General features: G+C 37.8%; 2 protein-coding genes and 2 non-coding genes across 4 annotated transcripts; 2 read left to right on the top strand and 2 right to left on the bottom strand.

Moving 5' to 3' along the window:
- Positions 1-2,814: 2,814 nt before the first annotated feature.
- On the top strand, positions 2,815-3,777 carry LOC138403827 (larval cuticle protein A2B-like). Its single transcript, XM_069505767.1, has 2 exons — positions 2,815-2,835; positions 3,250-3,777. The coding sequence occupies exons 1-2, from the start codon at positions 2,824-2,826 to the stop codon at positions 3,775-3,777; spliced, it is 540 nt and encodes a 179-aa protein (XP_069361868.1). The 5' UTR covers positions 2,815-2,823.
- A 2,878-nt stretch (positions 3,778-6,655) lies between these two features.
- On the top strand, positions 6,656-17,856 carry msl-3 (male-specific lethal 3). Its single transcript, XM_034980150.2, has 13 exons — positions 6,656-7,140; positions 7,255-7,433; positions 7,737-7,867; positions 8,422-8,536; positions 10,320-10,508; positions 11,776-11,901; positions 11,977-12,143; positions 12,807-12,978; positions 13,707-13,808; positions 13,925-14,033; positions 14,929-15,016; positions 15,106-15,190; positions 15,835-17,856. The coding sequence occupies exons 1-13, from the start codon at positions 6,958-6,960 to the stop codon at positions 15,905-15,907; spliced, it is 1,719 nt and encodes a 572-aa protein (XP_034836041.1). The 5' UTR covers positions 6,656-6,957; the 3' UTR covers positions 15,908-17,856.
- LOC117992635 (U6atac minor spliceosomal RNA) lies at positions 8,957-9,040 on the bottom strand. The gene has a single exon (XR_004675081.1). It is a non-coding gene; the product is annotated as a U6atac minor spliceosomal RNA (small nuclear RNA).
- LOC117992634 (U6atac minor spliceosomal RNA) lies at positions 9,202-9,291 on the bottom strand. The gene has a single exon (XR_004675080.1). It is a non-coding gene; the product is annotated as a U6atac minor spliceosomal RNA (small nuclear RNA).
- Positions 17,857-18,337: the final 481 nt, after the last annotated feature.

The raw sequence follows: 18,337 nt of genomic DNA, 5'->3' as shown, positions 1-18,337 counted from the left end.
CAGATGCATATATACATTGTATACCTAATACCTACCTACCTTGCAAAATGCGTCCACTGCACTGCTGAAATATTAATGTCAGCCATGAGTGATGACATACTGAACTTTTAAATAGAGGCCAACAGTTTACATTGACTTAATCTTAAACTTTTTCAGAGAACTAAGTATATTATTTGGTTTTAGACCGGGGGGTTACAACTGATTCCAAATGGTTACTGAATGCATAAGTACTTGTAAGTTGTAAGTTGTTATCAACAGAGAAAATCTTTTTTCACATTTTGGTAACGGAAACAACAATTTGCGACTTCCGGTTTTTTGGACCGGTACTTATTTTTATTTATAAACTAGCTGATGCCCACGACTTGGTTCGTGTGGATTTAGGTTTTTAAAAATCCCGCAGGAACTGTCTGATTTACGGGATAAAAAGTACCCTTATGTCACTCTCCAGGTCTTTAACTATACCCATGCAAAAAATAACTTCGATCCGTTGCTACGTGATTGAAGGAAAAACCAATAAACCGACAAACCAACAAACAAACACACTTTCGCATTTATAATATAGGTAGTGATATCATGATATGGCTAGTGATTTAACATTTTAATTTTGCCGATAACGGTGATGCTAAATGCTGAACTGGTTAAAACAATCTTACAATATTTATGCAGTACCTCTATCTACCTACCTACTTAAAATTATCTAACATCATTATGTTAACGAAGTGTGTCATGCCGCGTGTTTAATGGCATATAATAAGTTCACTGAGCTTTGCTTTTGTGTGTTTGTGATCCGACACGCGCACGCTTAGCTCCAAACTTCGCAATACGAGCGCAAAGTGGTCTAGCCGTCTCGACATAAAATAAAGAGTTATATTTTTGCTACGAGTACCCATTGTAATTCATCATGATCAATCATGATCAACCCATCGCCGGCTCACGACTGAGAACGGGTCTCCTCTCAGTAACAGAAGGGTTTGGCCATAGTCCACCACGCTGGCCAAGTGCGAATTGGCAGACTTCACATGAGATATCATCATGAGAACATTATGGAGAATTCTCAGGCGTGCAGGTTTTGTCAAGATGTTTTCCTTTACCGTTAAAGCAAATGATATTTAACTTACTTAAATAAAACACACATAACTCCGAGAAGTTAGGGATGCGTGCCCGGGATCGAACCCCCGACCTCCAGAATAGGAGGCGAACGTCCTTACCACTAGGCTATCACGGCTTTTCAACATTTTAATTAATCGATTATAATATTATATAACTACTCTTAAAATGATCCTATGAAATAAGGTCTAAGTGGTGAGCCGTGATAGCGTAGTGGTTAAGACGTCGACAATCTGATCAGGGGATCTGGTTATCAGTTCAATCACTTAATATAATATTACCCCACGACCTCGTGAGCTGCCGAATAGACAAACTATCGAGATACACCAGTTATTTATTGAAGGTGCTAAAGATTCCCATCGGATGCTGTGAGAACGTAATCGAATGTTAAGGTTGCTTTGTGGTCAGTGGTCACTGTTAGTTTGGTTTTAATGTTATCCTTATTCTAGCAATATGTTTGATCTAAAGATAAATTATAAGATTTAAGATTAGATAGATTGAAAGTTTAGCTTAGCGCGTACTTTTACATTCTTTATAATATGTACTCTAAAGATGTTACTACTGAGGTTCGATTCCGATTCCACGAGTTCGGAACTTCCGAACAAATTTTAATCGGAAGTTATATCAAAGTTCGAATAATATGCTGAACTAGGTATACTTACTGTGATTTCAAATTAGATTTTCGATTACATTGTTTTTATTTTGAACTCCCAGGTTACCTGTACACTACACATATATGTATTTGAACTGATAATAATCCATGCTAATACTATCAATGCGAAAGTGTCTGTATGTCTGTCTGTCTGTATATCTGCTAGCTTGTCACGGCCCATCCTTTCAACCGATTTTAATGAAAGTGGTACAGATATAGCCTGCATCCAGGGGCTACTTTTTATCCCGGAAAATAAAAGAGTTCCCACGCGATTTTTAAAAACCTAAATACACGCGGACGAAGTCGCGGGCATCATCTACTAAGAATATAATTGATGAATAATAATGTGTGCAAATATATTTTCTTAACACATCTATGTATCTTCTGCCTCCGCCTCCACCTCCGATTCATGTTCCGGTTCCGACAAACCAAATTAAAAACTCCAGTTCCGAAATCGGTTCCGAAAGAACCACTTCCGTAACATCCCTGATGTAGGTACACGACAAAAACAAAAATAGAAACACAAAGAAGCAGGAAAAAAAACCGGTTTATTGCTACTGATCTCTGCCAAGCAACCACGTATAAAGCATATAAGTACCTACTTAGTCTAAGTCAAAGCCATTTAATCAAAATAGATACTTACCATTGTAATTTGTACAGTCTTTAATTGTCAATTGATGAATTTTTACTTACCTAATTAATTATTATTGTTACGCAAACTTAAACTTATTGTTTAGGTAGTTTAAGAGCATTTCCAAAATGAAATTTTTTCGTTCAAAGACACCTACCTACTAGACAAATTTTAGTAGACAAAAAGGTAAACTTTAATTTCTCGTAATCCAGCTTGTAATCGGAAATGATTTCTCAGTTTTATCATGTCTTTATTTTCGGGACTGCTACGCTGACGTCGCCTCGTCGCCCCTAGGGCGCGAACTGACGGTCACTTGACGTCACGATGCAACTTGCAAGTCCAATAAGTGAAAGGGTGAGCCCCCGCTATTAGTATAAAAGCTCTATGACTCCCCCATCAACATCATTCCACATCCTCTCATCAAACCAGCACAATGGTCTCCAAGGTATACCATCAAAATACCGCACAGCGAAGTTCAGCAATTTGCCCTATCTTAAATTTTAGCTTCTTGGGCGACAGTTGCTAATTCTGTTGTAAACAATCTCCTAGACTAAATTAAGCTGGTGTGAACACTATGTTATCCTTTTGGGCAAGGAACATTGTGAAGTTTACAGCACTATTTTAGACGAGTATGTATTTAGTTTAGAGATTGTGCACGAAAGAATTAGCTACGATTTCTGTTCTAAATTTTTTTCATAGATGTTATAATATTTTTAAGAACTTTTTGCCAATCTTCAGAGTCAGTTAAAATATTGTGTAACAGACTGGATTTTGTTTTTTTTATTTAGGAGTTTGAAAATATCTCCATATTAAAAAGAAAGGAAAAGCAGTTATTTTAAAAAGTTTATCCATATTTCAGTTTGTTGCACTTGCCTGCTTCGTGGCGGCTGCCAGCGCTGGCTTTGTCCCAGCCAGTCCCTACGCTGCCTATGCCGCAGCTCCCGCATACCATGCGGCGGCCCCGGTAGCCTACGCAGCTCCCGTCGCCAAATACGCCGTCGCGCCCGTAGCCGCCCGCGTCGAGGAATACGACCCTCACCCGCAGTACAGCTTCGCTTACGACGTCCAGGATAGTCTCACCGGAGACTCCAAGACCCAACACGAAACCCGTGACGGCGACGTTGTCCAGGGCTCCTACTCCGTTGTGGACCCTGACGGTACCAAGCGCACTGTGGAGTACACCGCTGACCCCCACAACGGTTTCAACGCTGTCGTCCACAGGGAACCCCTCGGAGTAAAAGCCGTAGCTCCCGTCGTTGCTAAGGTAGCCGCTCCGGTGGCTTATGCTTCTCCCGTTGGCTACGCCGCTGCTCCTGTGGTACACGCTGCGCCCATCGCCAAATTCGCTGCCCCAGTCGCCTACTCTAGCCCATACTACCACCACTAAATAATGCCAAATAGTGATATAATAATTGTATTGTGGACTCATTAGATTAAGTAAAATAAATTATTATTTTTTACTGATATAAAATATGGATTTTCATTAAAATGAGTATGAGTAATGAGTAAATACTCACTTACTTAACTTACTTAACGGTACTTAATAATAATTATTATTCTTACTGTGTACTTTAACGATTACTTAACAGTTAACAGTCTTAAAACTTGTTTTTCTTACTTAGTAAGATTTTTTAATTATGGTTAACTGCATGGATAAACCGATTTCAGTGTTAAATTACATTGAACTACGAGTTCAATTAATTACACCTACTAAGTACAAAAGGATTAAATGATTACTAATTGTGATTACTGATTAGCTAAGGCAAGGGGTTCCGACTTCCGTCGTCCATCTCTGTGTACTTACCGCATAAAAAATTACGCCGTGCACAGTAGCGATGGGTGAGTCATTTCCAAAACAATCGACTTATTCGATTGTTCTCATTACATATTCGATAACAATCGAAGAACAATTCAACAATAACAAAAACGTGGTGTCCTCGGGTCTCGAACAAATGGCTTAAAAATCGAAAGTACTTAATTGTGCAGTTGATTTAGATTTTCAATATTTATTTCAGGTAAATGCGCTTCGCGTTCGTAGACTAAATTCAAATAAAAACTATTTTTGATTGTCGATTTGTAGGTACCTATTCGATTGTTTTATGTAAGGAGGAATAAATCTACAATCGATTGTTCAGTTGTTCGATTGCCGATTCATTCGATTGTTATTTTTGCAACAATTATTATCATTTGCTAGTGCAGAGAGAGATTCTTGTACAGAAATATAACATTAAAAATTAAGCAAGTAATATGACATCATAATAGGTAATACTTACTTGTATGTGATGATAAAACGATAGCAGTGTACCTACTGCAGCCATGTGTCTAATATTCGAACCCGCCAGCCTTGATATTTGTCTAGTTCCCACGACACGTCGGACTGGGACAACCACACGCAGGCTCGGTTTCGCAATTGGATTCATATGCACACCTTTGCCCTGCGGACCTTTGAGTAAGAAAACTAGGTAAAATAAAGCATGCAGGATGTTGATGTAGGTAGGTTAGATCGTCCAAGATGTAGGTATGTAGTTATGTGGTTACGAAGTTAAATAACTGGTCAAGTGCCATCACACACATCTTTGAATAACAAAGTCCAATAACTAGGTATCATGGAATATAAAAAATCGAAAAATTCAACTCCAACTGGAGTTTGTTGCAGCAGACTAAAGATTCTTCATTCAATTTAAATCATGTTTCTAAAGTTACCCGGTTATTTCATTTACATATTTCCTAACGAAATAAATGCTTCTCCTTATATTTTATCTGCCCTTCTGTCAACTAGCTATCAATATGCAAATGCGCAATCAACAGCCTGCAAATGTCAAATTTACTTCGTGTCCGGCACACAAAGAACTTGCTTTACGTATGGTCCGGCCCTATGTTATTGGATTGGGTTATTGGTCTGTGGGCCCGGCGGTCCGTGATTTGTTAAAATCTCTCTAGAGATAGTATACCTACATAGTAATCATTCATCTAAGAAATCTCTAGACTAGTATATAGCAGGGTCTTAACAGATAGAACTAATGTTGTTTAGTATAAAAAATCTCCATAATTTTAGTTTGTGCAATTAGAACTAGATGGCGTTTTATCAAAAAATAAATTACGGTGCGACAAGGCTATCTTGGCGCGTGGCGAAATCGGATCTAACGGTGCCGTCAAGTGTCCCCTTTGTTCTTGTTTGAATATTCTAAGCCTTTGTACTCCAATAGCGCCCCCCTGTCAATGTCAATCAAGTGGCAAGAGAGCCTTGTCGCACTGTAGTCTGGTATCTCTACGACTTCCCATAAAGCAAATTAAGAAGAAGAAGAAGATCTCTACGACTCAAAAAGTTTTATTTACTACTAGGTGCTACTAGCCACAGGACACTATTACTCCTATGCTACTAGCTGAAGCCCGCGACTTCATCCGCGTGGAATTAGGTTTTTAAAAACACTGAGGGAATTCTTTGATTCTCCGAGATAAAAAGTAGCCTATTTTACTTTTTAGGTCTATATCTATACCCATAGACTATATGTATAGTCTATAGTATACCCATGCAAAAAATTACGTCAATCCGTTGCACGTTGCGACTTGATTAGAGGACAAACCAAACAAACAAACACACTTTCGCATTTATAATAAGGGTACTATAGCAACCTTGACATCCATGTTTGTGCCACATTTTTGTTTACGCAGTGTTACTGCATCCGTGATCCATCCATTCAAGTGTACTGCTGGGATATTCACTTATAAATTCATGCTAAATTCAACATAACCTAATACCTATAGAGAATGCAGTACAAAAATCATGTGTAAAGAAAAAAAGAAAATTTAGTTTTAAATAATAAATTACGGGTTTTGTTTTATTACCTCAACTTTTAGTACTGAAAGTACTTCTTTCAATGTATAAAATAATAAATAATGCGGCCGAACTAAGAATAAGACTGAATTTCTGCCATATTGCGACGTGTACCTAAGCGGGATTATAATTTTTGATTCGTATTTTCTTTGAAGTCACTACCTATAAAAATAATATATGAATCAAACCTGCACACGCGTTATACCTGTTATACGTATAGCTATATAGTTGAGCTTAAAAAACTAGTATCCAAGGCCGGAAAAAATTAAAAATCAATTACATACAATAGTTACTGCAATTAGAAACAGATGGCGCCACTACGAAAGATTAGCTGACGTCTCTATACCAGTATATAGGTATATAGTATATATAATGTACTCTGTGGTATATAGCACAGAGTACATTGAATATAGGTATATAGTGTGTTATCTATGGTTAAAATTAAAAAACAAAAGTGATTTGTTTATATACATTTTACGATTTTATACATTTTAAAATAAGCGAGATTTATAGATGCTTTGTTATTGTAAAATTGGTAAAAAATCCGACATGACTTAAAATATAATTATACTTTTACTACATTAGCTGTTTTGCTCTGGTTATCTCGGATTAATACAAACCGGGTGCGTCTGTACTCTGCACCATGTCTGGTGCACAGAAGGCGCAGTCCCACTCTGATGTGCGCTTTGTGATGTTTTATTGTGGCTTTAAATTCATGTCGTCGATGCAGTAATGTATGTGGTGATAACAGTGACTCTTTTATTATTTCAAAGAATTTTTAAACGCTTCTATTCGTCGAGGTCAGATCGAGTAATGGTATCAACGAGGGGAGTGAGGTATAAGTTTAGCGAAGGGGAGCGTGTGTTGTGTTATGAACCAGATCCTACAAAAGCCAAAGTTTTGTACGACTCGAAGGTTTGTTGTTAATAAAGTTTCCCATGTATACCGGGGGAAAGAATGATATTAGCTGATAAAGTATGTACCTAAGAAACAAAATCAAGCTACATGAATTATTTTTTAACTTTCCAGGTTTTGGAGGTGATAGAGAGTAAGGATAAGCGTGGACGTCGCACTGTAGAGTATCTGATACATTTCCAAGGTTGGAATTCTTCCTGGGATCGCTGTGTTAGTGAAGACTTTGTGTTAAAAGACACAGAGGAAAACAGGCAGTTGCAGAGGGATCTCGCTGAAAAATCTCAGCTTCAGTTGTAATAATTATTTACTCTCATAAATCTTTAAATTCATAAATTGTATTTTATTGCTGTTGCAGAAAAAAAATAGGTTTAGATCTAAAGTAGCAACAGACTAGACTTAGATCTAATTATTTAATTTAAATACTAGTGCCAAATAGGTATACTAAACTAAATTAAATGGCAGGTGTAAATGTATTGCTATAGTCCGTACAAAATGACTCTTCACGAACCATATTAACTCTATGGGTCAACTGTCATGTCAAAAGTATGGTTCACCTTTAAAATAAGTTAACGTTAAAGTTACATTTATTCTTTCAGGGGAGCTTACTTGTATAGACGAGAACGTAAAAAGGGCAATAGCACAAACTCTGGTTCCGGGCCAGCCAAAAGACCTCGCCACGGCTTCAGCGACGATGGGTCTTCCAGTAGCACACAACCTGATCCTGATGGTAATAAACTCTATTTGATAAATTTCTAATCTAATCTTGAACTTTCATCTTGAATCTCAAAGACCAACATGAAATGGACTGCACTTATTCAAAAACCTCAAAAATTATTTTATCATCCATGGCAATATAGAAGACAAATTAGATATACTTGAATAAAAATTAGCCTATATCTGTTCCTGGGACACAAGGACGGTACATATTTGGTTAAAATTGGAATGGTAACGGTATGTAAACGGATGGGCTGTAAAGACTGTGACAGACACACACTTTCGCATTTATAATATTAGTATGGAGAGCAGAACCAAAAGAAATAAGCAAAATTCTTTAAACCTGTTCCCATTAGATTACAACATGGGGTTATTCAAGGGGTGGACCAACAAATTCCTGTAAGGCAGGCAACGCATTGGTGGTTCCTCTAGTACTGCAAATGTTCATGGGCGGTGGTAATCACTTAACATCAGGTGACCCGCCTGCTTGTTTGCTCGCTATTTTTATTTTTAAAAAACCCTACATCTCTGTATGTTATTACTGTAACTATGAATTCCCACTTCCAGATGGTGAGACAGGCGACACAGACTCATCCTCAGAGTCAGCATCCAGTGTTCAACCCAATTCTCCTCCAAACCTAAACCCTGGCAGAGCTAGTATAATATTACCATCAGCTCTTAGGTAACTATATCAGATGATGCCCACAACTTCATCCGTGTGATTTTCTTAAATCCTGTGGGAACTCGTATTTCTAGGATGAAAAATAGCTTATGTTGTCCCTGGAATGCAAGTTATCTCTGTACTAAGATTCGTCAAAATTGGTTAAACGGATGGGCCGTAAAAACGTAGCAGACAGGCACACTTTCGCATTTTTAACGTTAAGTACTAGTATGGATGCAAATTGCATGTGTCATGAAAGTTAAATATTAAACAGCAAAATGTGCATATGCAAATAGCTCCTTAGTAGATATAATTTAAGAGAGTTTGAATAAGTATACAGAATAAACTTTTGTATGTATATTATTTCTTTATATAAAATAGCTATCTGAAAAGTTTAACAATGGCATTTGTTTAAATTTATTTTCTGAAAGTAATTGATCTCAAAAAATGTGGTAAAGTAGTGCCTTCACCATTTTATGTGTTCCATCCTTGTCAAGGGGAGTGCTAACAAATATTAAACAGCAAAATGTGCATATGCAAATAGCTCCTTAGTTGATATAATTTAAGAGTTTGAATAAGTATACAGAATAAACTTTGTATGTATATTATTTCTTTATATAAAATAGCTATCTGAAAAGTTTAACAATGGCATTTGTTTAAATTTATTTTCTGAAAGTAATTGATCTCAAAAAATGTGGTAAAGTAGTGCCTTCACCATTTTATGTGTTCCATCCTTGTCAAGGGGAGTGCTAACCGTCTCTCCTTTCAATAGACACGATGTAATGTCATTCTACCCACCTTATATACTCTACTACGGTAAAAACACCGATAGCGTGAGCTAGGAATAAAATAATATTAAATGAAAAACATTTCAGTTAATAAAGATTTTGTTTTCTATAATATAATTTATTATAAATTATCATTTATTACAGTAATATTTTTAATTATTTAAATAAAAAAAAGTACTTAAACCTAATTTGGAATATGTTGTCTAACTAACATTATTTAAGCGCCATCTATCGACGATACGAGAAACTATTTATTTGTGCTTAAGTTAATTTTTTACATAATATTTTGGTTTTTCACGCCCGTAATAGACCTCGGCCGCGTAATCAATATAGCGGAACCCCCTTTTTTGCTAAGGGGAAGGTCCAACATGCTCATAAAATTATTTAAATAAAGAGAAGAATACCAGTAAATGTACTACGTTTTTAAAGGGAATAAAGTTTAAACATATCTCTACATATAACTGTAACAGGTCCAATTCTGTACATTAAAGATATTTAGATTTTTTTTGTAGGGCACTATAAAATCGATACTGAATGAAAAAAAAATTTTTTTTTTCATTTTTCTGTCTGTCTGAATCATGGCCGCGCATCACGCCGAAACTACTGAATGAATTCCAATGAAACTTGGCATGGTTTGAGTTCATACTATGAGGAAGGACATAGAATACTTTTTATCCCGAAATTTAGCATGGGATATTCCTTGGGAGAGGGGATGAAAGACAAAATGTGTACTTAGTTGTAATTCATTAGCGCGTAGTCCGATTTGATTTATTCTTTTTTTTTATTAGAAAGGAGAAAGAGGACTAGTTGTCAATCTAAATTAACATGTGTAATAATATTACATAAATACACTTTATCAAAATACGTAAAACTTATACAATTCAGATACGCCCCTTCGTGATTCGACCAACGTTTTGTCATATTTTGTGTTCATAATGATATGTAGCCTATACTAAAAGGTTCTCTAGAGCAAATATGGCGAGTCCTTTCTCAAATGTCACGCACTATACTCGTAGGGATCGTCTGACGTTCGACTACCACCTGGTGGTAAAGCGCGGGCGGCTGTCGCGGCTTCCGGCGTCGCCGTGCGTGGCGCACATCCTGGAGTCCTTCGTGAAGTGGTTCGCGCGCGCGGGCGCCTGGAACCCGCCGCGCGCGCGCCACGATCCCACACACAAACCCGACATGCTCGATGTTTCATGCAGGTGACACTTTGTTTAACTACACTCTTTTGTAAAAAAAATCGGTCCAGTGCGAGTCGGACTCGTACACGAAGGGTTTCGTACCATAGTATAAGAAATAACACTTTTTAATTTCTCTAAATTTTCATGGCGGGTAATAGAAATGCACATTCTGTGAAAATTACAACTCTACCTTTTACGGTTCATGAGCTACTTATAACGCTGACAGACAGACAGACGGACGGACAGTGGAGGCTTAGTAATAGGGCACGTGGGCACCCTTCGGGTATGGAAAGATTCATTCAAATTCTCATTTTCTTAGACCTTAAAGGTAGCTTATAGACGATGGCGGCTTCAAGTTGCCATAATATACAGTCGGTGGCCAGCCAAAACCCTTAAGTTACTCTGTGAGCACAGGATTGTCTGAGTTGTGTTCGGCTCAAAGGACCTAAAATGTCAAGATGCAGTGTGAACTATAAATCTGCTTCTATGCACCTATATTATTGGTAGTCTGTTCAGCCCGATGCACGATGTGGTGAATTGACAAGACGAACAGACAGTCAGACCGACAAGTGAGGATCACTTTGTTGTCGGGTTCTTTTTTCCTTTCGAGGTACGGAACCCTAAAAATGAGCTATCGCTGTACCAAACGTAGAGCTGCTGAGCCGTAAAAGCAAAACAGACAAAAACGCTATCTCATTTACAATATTAGCATCAATTCTCAATGCTACATTTTACCGCAAGTACGCAGTTTGCAGTCAAAACGATTGTAAATGCGGCTCGCGCACCAATTCGCAATAATCTCGATGCAATCACACATATTATGCGCTCACTTAGCGCACCTGTGATGAATATAGAGCATGTGCTGTCTTATCGAACGATATATTATGTAAAAATATAGCCTACATTTATTCTATTATTTATATGAAAGGAAAACCTAACTGACTGACTGATCTATCAACGCACAGCTCAAAGTTCTGGACGGATCGGGCTAAAATTTGGCATGTAGATAGCTATTATGACGTTAGACATCCGCTAAGAAAGGATTGTCGAAAATTCAACCCCTAAGGGGGTGAAATAGTGGTTTAAAATTTGTCTAGGCCTTGATAGATTATTGCTGTGCGTTAATAGATCAGTCAGACAGTCAGTCACCGTTTCCTTTTATATATTTAGATTAAAGGTTAATATGCATTTGCATGTACACTTAAGTCACCAATATTTTTGATATTTACAATTTTACACCAATTTCTCTAAGATTTCTGAACTGATTTGAAAAATATTTTTTTTTCAGGTTAAATTTACTCAGGGAGGTGGCGGACGGACTAAGGGTATACTTCGACTTCATTCTCCGCGGACATCTACTGTACAAGCAGGAAGCTGAACAGTATCACGAATTTTGCGGGCAATATATCGAAGAGTAAGTTTCATTGTATAGGGATCGATTTTTCAATCGCCTAATAGGTAAACTTATCTAATTACTTTGTTTCTACAGACCGGATATAAAGTCAGAGCCTGACGATGAAGATGAAGAGAACCAAGACCCCGCGCAAGAAGACGCCGCGAGAGAAGTGGAGGCGGTGGAGAACGACCTTAAGAGCCCTAAACTGCCTGAGTACTCTCATTTACCGCCAGACCCCGGCCATGGAGAAAACGGAGAGGGTATGAACAATGAACCTTGATTTTATTATAATTAGTATTAAACTAAACGTCAGAGAAATTTAATAAACATATTTAGAAAAAAAATAACATCTATAAAATTTCAGTACCTACTCAACATTATCAAAATTTATTTTCCCACATTTTAGGGTTGCTAGCTGGAAGGAATCTCTCTAATAGAGATAAGTCATCTTTTGTGCACGTCTTTTCATTACATAATATCTTTTAGTTTTAAGTTTAAGTACATGAATAAATAAATCTATATGTGCCGTACCTTTGATTTAGACTCCCAGACAAAAAACCTATAATAATCTATATATTAAAAGGAAAAAGACTGACTGACTGATCTATCAACGCACAGCTCAAATTATTGGATGGATTGGGCTGAAATTTGGCATGCAGATAGTTATTATGAGGTAGACATCCGCTAAGAAAAGATTTTTGAAAATTCAACCCCTAACGTAGTAAAACTGGGTAAAATTAGAAGTTTGAAATTTATGTAGTCCACGCGGACGAAGTCGTGGGAATAAGCTAGTTATTAGTAAATGTATTCAATTTATTGTTTTTTTAAAAGTAATCTACACAATTAAATGGGCGTCAACTTTGCTATGGAAAGCCAGCAGCCTAAAGTTTCGGTTTTCCTTCATTTTACTTTGCACTCTGTAGAACCAATAGCAGAGAACCATGAAGCCGAGGCGGAGATGGAGGCGGAAGACGAGGCGGAGGTAAAGACAGAGATCGAGGAGACGCGCGAGGACGGGAGGAGCTCGCCCCGAACCGACGACGGTGCGCGGCAGGAACCGCAGGCCGCGCCGCGATCACACAGCCTCGCCAGGAGGTAACTAAGGAAAGGAACCACTAAGCTGGGGTGGAGGTGGAGACGCGTGAGGAACTCGCCCAGAACTGACGATAAAACTCAGAGCCGCGCCGCGATCAAAATCAGCCCCCCAATTGTGTAAGAATAACCATTTCATGGCTATCGCAATCGTCAAGAATTCTGCCCTTTGATTGGCTGTGAAAAAATGTAAACAGCGAATCAACCAATCAAAGGGCAGAATTTCTTGACGATTGCCATAGCCATGAAATGGTTAATTCTTACACAATTGGGGGGCAGGTCAAAATAAACGCAATACAGTAAACTTTAAAGAAGACTTGTTTTGTCGCCCCTTCATAATCACAAGTACTTTAGACTGTTTTAGGGTTCCGTACCTGAAGGGTGCCAACGACACCCTATTACTAAGCTTCCGCTGTCCATACGCCCGGCCGTCTGTCTGTCAGCGGGCTGTATCTCATGAACCGGTATGATAATAGGTAGAGTTAAAATTTTCTTAGAATGTGTATTTATTATTGCCGCTATAACATCAAATAATACAAATTACAAAATGATAGCCATGAAGATTTACAAAAATTAAAAAATGATATTTCTTGTAACGATGGTACGGAATCCTTAGTATGCGAGCCCGGCTGGCGGCTTTTTTGTACAGTTTTGACTGCATAAGAGTTTGACCTGTAACATGTATAATTTTAAAATTTATACTATGAAATATTGTTATGCGTTTTATACAGACTCCGTTCACACAAGTCAGCGGTGTCGCAGTCAGAAAACGAAGAGCCAGCGCCGTCCACCTCTACGGGGGAACAAAGAACGTTGGAAACATTGTCTTCAAGGTAACAAGTAACCATTAGTTATTTCTAAGGTAGCAAATGTTACATATGAAAAGGCTTTTCACGTGATTTTTCACATGTTACCGGCTTGGTCCATCATAATAATATGTTCTCCGCAGCGTGGGCAGCAGTGGCTCGTCGATGAGCGAGAGCTGGGCGCGGCCGGCGCGCGCGGTGCCCACGCCCGCCGCGCCTGCGCGCAACCCGCTCTCGCAGCTGCTCGACAAGGTATTCGGGGCCCCACTTAACGATTATTACGGTGTTTTACGTTAGACAGTGTTTAAGTTCACCTTTTCTTTCATATTGTAAAGAGTGACAGCAAAAGAAACTTTGTTTTATCTTTATTTTTTTCAGGGAATTTAAGCAAAATAATTCCCGTGCGTGTCAGAATACGCATAAGCCATGTTATAAATACTTTGTCGGACATTATTTCATATTATTATAAACAGTACTTGTTCCGAAAAGTCAGTTACTGCCGCACGCTGCTTCATTCAATAGATACACATCATACACTCGGACCACCTTTCATTGACATACTGCTATGCAGTCGCTCTTTTCTCCCCAAGCCGTTAAACCAGAGAGTTGCAATATTGCTACTTTGAAATCATTTTCATTAAGTGAAATTATTATTTTTCTTTATTTTCTTAGTGTGATTTCACAGGCGATTTTCTACAGAAAGTGATTGTTCAATATTCGCACTTAAAATCGTTTGCTACATTAATTTTAAATAATGATCAAGGTCAATAGCGCTGATATTTCACAGGTGATTTTTCACGGAAAGTAAATTTTCACACTTATTATTTCTGTGAAATGTAACATATTATTTTATGCTACATTAATTTAACTAAATGCTTTCTAACACTTAGCGATGCGACTTAGAACGTGCTCAGCTCGAGCACGCGCGAGTTTTTAAGAACAAAGCGACAATAAGTTTTAAATACTGAGATTGTGCTTTGTAATTTTTCTCAGGTACATTAAGTAAAGTAGCAAATGTTACATATGAAAAGATTTTTCACATGCTACCTGTGAAATTGTTAATCTCTAAAACTCTACTCTAAACTTACATATAAGATACCGTATCCGTATGTATACAATTTATATATCTTATTGTTACTTTTACTAGGTAGCAAAATGGCAATTGGTACCGCGCGAGGATACAGAACACCTTCCTTGTAGAGTTTATGGAGCAATTCATCTAGCGAGACTCTTTGGTAAATATACTTGCTAAATTCTATTATTATATTTACATAGTTAGTTTATAATGTCAAAAATTACAACTTTAAAATGTCTTTTGTTGCAGTCAAGCTACCAGACTTTTTGAATGCAACACAGATGCCCGATTTCAAATTGAAATTAATATTAAAACATATAGATATGTTTGTACAGTGAGTATACATTTTGAAACACATAATTTGAGTACAAAATTTTTGAAGCGAAGCTTCTTAACACGTCGCGCGCTCGAGCGCCGGGATTCGGACACTCTGAGCAATCAACAAACTTTGCTGATTGCCCCGAGGCCAGGTAGTAAAATGAAAAAAAAAACCGGCTAGCTGCGAGTCGGATTCGCACACAAAGGGTTCAATAAACGCGTAAAAAAACTCGAGTTTGTGGAGATATCGCGTAACTGGAGCCTTATGTAACTTTAATAATATTTTCCTGTTTTACGTATATGTCGGGGAAAATAATGCATACGAAATACCACGTCTTTTTTCATTAGAATTTGAAAATCATTCATTAGAGGTTGAAAATAGTCGGTGGCGCAACCTATAGTAAATGTCGGTCTACGTTGTAAATGGTCTGTGGTACAAGTCTAGAGTGAAGTTGTCTGTGGCCAACATCGTATCAGTCAGTCGTTCAATCGATAATTCGTTTTCGAGGGAGCGTGTGCGCCGGGTGTGCGTACTGATTGATTAGAAAACGACATGGCGGCCATCAACAACGACCACGTGTTATTAAATCCAAACTAATTTCCGTCATGTATATGTATTACATTATAAAATTTAATTTCTACATAATTTTTGCTTTTTAGGTACCTGGAGGAACACAACGAGTGGTTCGGAGAAATGTTTTACATAACAGACGGCGTGTCGCGGTCGCATTGAATCGTACAAAATGTACTTAAGAATAATTATTATGTTGATCCTTTAGAGATTATTACATAAGCGCAAGCTATATAGCGAGCTAAGGTGGCTCAGCTTAGCCTTGCTGAGCTTTGGCAGCTTTTCATACTCCGGTTCAAACCGCAAGCGAGTGAGCTATGCGAACGCGACGTTGCGTATAGTACGCGACAGGTTGACATCGCAAACGGGGAGGGAACGCCCCACATACCCGCACAGCCCCCGCGCTAACCAGGTGCGGGCGTGGGTGACGCGCCGGTGTGCGGGGCGTCCCCCCGCCTCACGTCAATTTCCATCTCGACCTGTCGCTGACTATAGCTCTATGCAGCGATGCTAGTATGGGATTTATCTCACCAACGTTGATATTATAACCAAAGTAGAACGGACCTTATGTTCCTTGGTTTTAAGTAAAAAGTTCAGTACCTAGTAGGAAATTAGATTTTAATTTCGTAAGATTTCCGCTTGGAGCGCTGGCGCAAGATGTGTGGCGAAACTTGAGCATTAAATCAGAGCTATTGGTCCATTTTACTTTGAGGCTTTATTGTTTCGTCGCTCGAATTATATCAGCGTCGGTGAGATGTAAAATCTTATACTAAGACTAACACTGGAATTTTCATAGTTTAATTTAATTAAGGAATTTTATTCAATGCATTAAGGTGTGTAAGACATGCGTCGTCTGAATCGTCCTCTAAAGAAGCCTCTATCTTGACTATGATGAATTCCAGTGTAAGACTTCAGCTAAATGAACTTCGCTAAGTACACTATGCGCCCTTCTGTCTCCCTTCACCCCGTACCTCATCAATTGATTTAACATACTTAGATGAAAGATTTTGTCGAGAGAGTTCAACAATTTCCTTGTTTTAATACGCAATTAAAAGGTTTATCGTCATTAGATCTAATTAAAAAAAACTTTGAGATAATTTTATAACATCTTTTTTTACATGTTTTAATCATTCTTTCTTCGTCAATGATAATTTCCGTAAATACTGCATTGGTGATTCATATAAAGACGGGAGTCGACTGACAGCACGTTTCTATATTTACTTTTCGGTGTGAACCTATGTATATATACATCTTGCAAACCTCTGCCCAGTCTAGTTCGTATCTTATACTAACCATAGTAGCTTATGCTAAGATGGGCCACCACAGCTCGCGGTGTGGCCTGCGCCATACCGAACTTCAACATTGTTATTACGAATGAGTTTGTATATTCGGTTGTAAGCTCTGACTACAAGACTCCGGTTTCATTCCGGTTCTAAAGAGTTGTTAGAGAGCCTCCACTGAAACAGTATAGACGTGCTAAGCAGACCAATCTTAAACGATGCGACGTAACAATTTTGTCAATTCATCGTTCAATAATCTCATTGGTCGAACGACACGCATCTCTTCGCCATTCCGCCGCGCTCCAATGCCTATATCCGCCGTTCTTTTCTAAAAAAGTAGTTTTGGAGTTATATAACTCAAAAACTATTTTTTGCGTTAATCGCTTTTTAGAAATAGGACGGCATTAATAAGAAAGTGTTATAAAGTATAAACCGAAGTATGCGTGAAGTGTGCTTTTATGTTATTATTTTGTGTCGACGGATTATATTTTGTCATTGTGTTTGTCGAGTAGTTTTCCCTGGTACAAATTGTCAGAACTTTCGCCACGAAACATTTTTTTTTGTGGATTAGGGAAATGAAATTGTGTAGTTGACCATACCTTATTAATTAGTATAAATAATTGTACAAATTATTATTACTGTGTAGTAATTATTTTTTGTTGTTGTTGACAATCAATGATTTAATTATCCTAATCAATTGTTTAATTGATTTTTTTTTTAATTGATACCTCAATTTTGGTATTTCGATAGTTTTAAGTTTACAGATCTCAGTCAAAGCTTGCTTTATTTTTTATATCAAATACTAAATAAACAATGTGAATAAACAATGAATTCGCTCTTTTATTTAAATTCCTTGACCAGAAAAATGCAAAGACCAGACCAGCAGCCAAAGCACTTCCGCCTACTAATTTAACAGGTTAAAATTGTCGGAGGCACGTCGATGAACACTAAGAGCACGATTGATCGAAGCGACAACTCGTTGGCGGGTGGAAACTAAAATAGTGCTTCAGTTCCATAGATGACGGAAAAAAAACGTTATCTCTGCACCATTGCTCGCTAACCGCCACCTTACCCCGAGAGCGAATGGATTTTTTGTGAAAATTTCAAAGCGAAGCCGTTAGGAATTACGCCAATTTTTGGCAAAAGAAAGCATTTTTTTACACAAACTAAAGAAATTTGAAATGATTATGAAGTAAAGTGTGACATGAGGTTGTTAATTTTCTAGTTTCTTATATAGTTTATTTACACACGAAGTTGCCTCAAAATTAGGAGATTTTTCAAGGGCCAAACTGTTGAAATAAATACAATTTTA

Source organism: Maniola hyperantus, chromosome 21 (genome assembly GCF_902806685.2).
Source record: "Maniola hyperantus chromosome 21, iAphHyp1.2, whole genome shotgun sequence".
NCBI lineage: Eukaryota > Metazoa > Arthropoda > Insecta > Lepidoptera > Nymphalidae > Maniola > Maniola hyperantus.
This window is presented reverse-complemented; position numbering and strand designations above follow the sequence as displayed.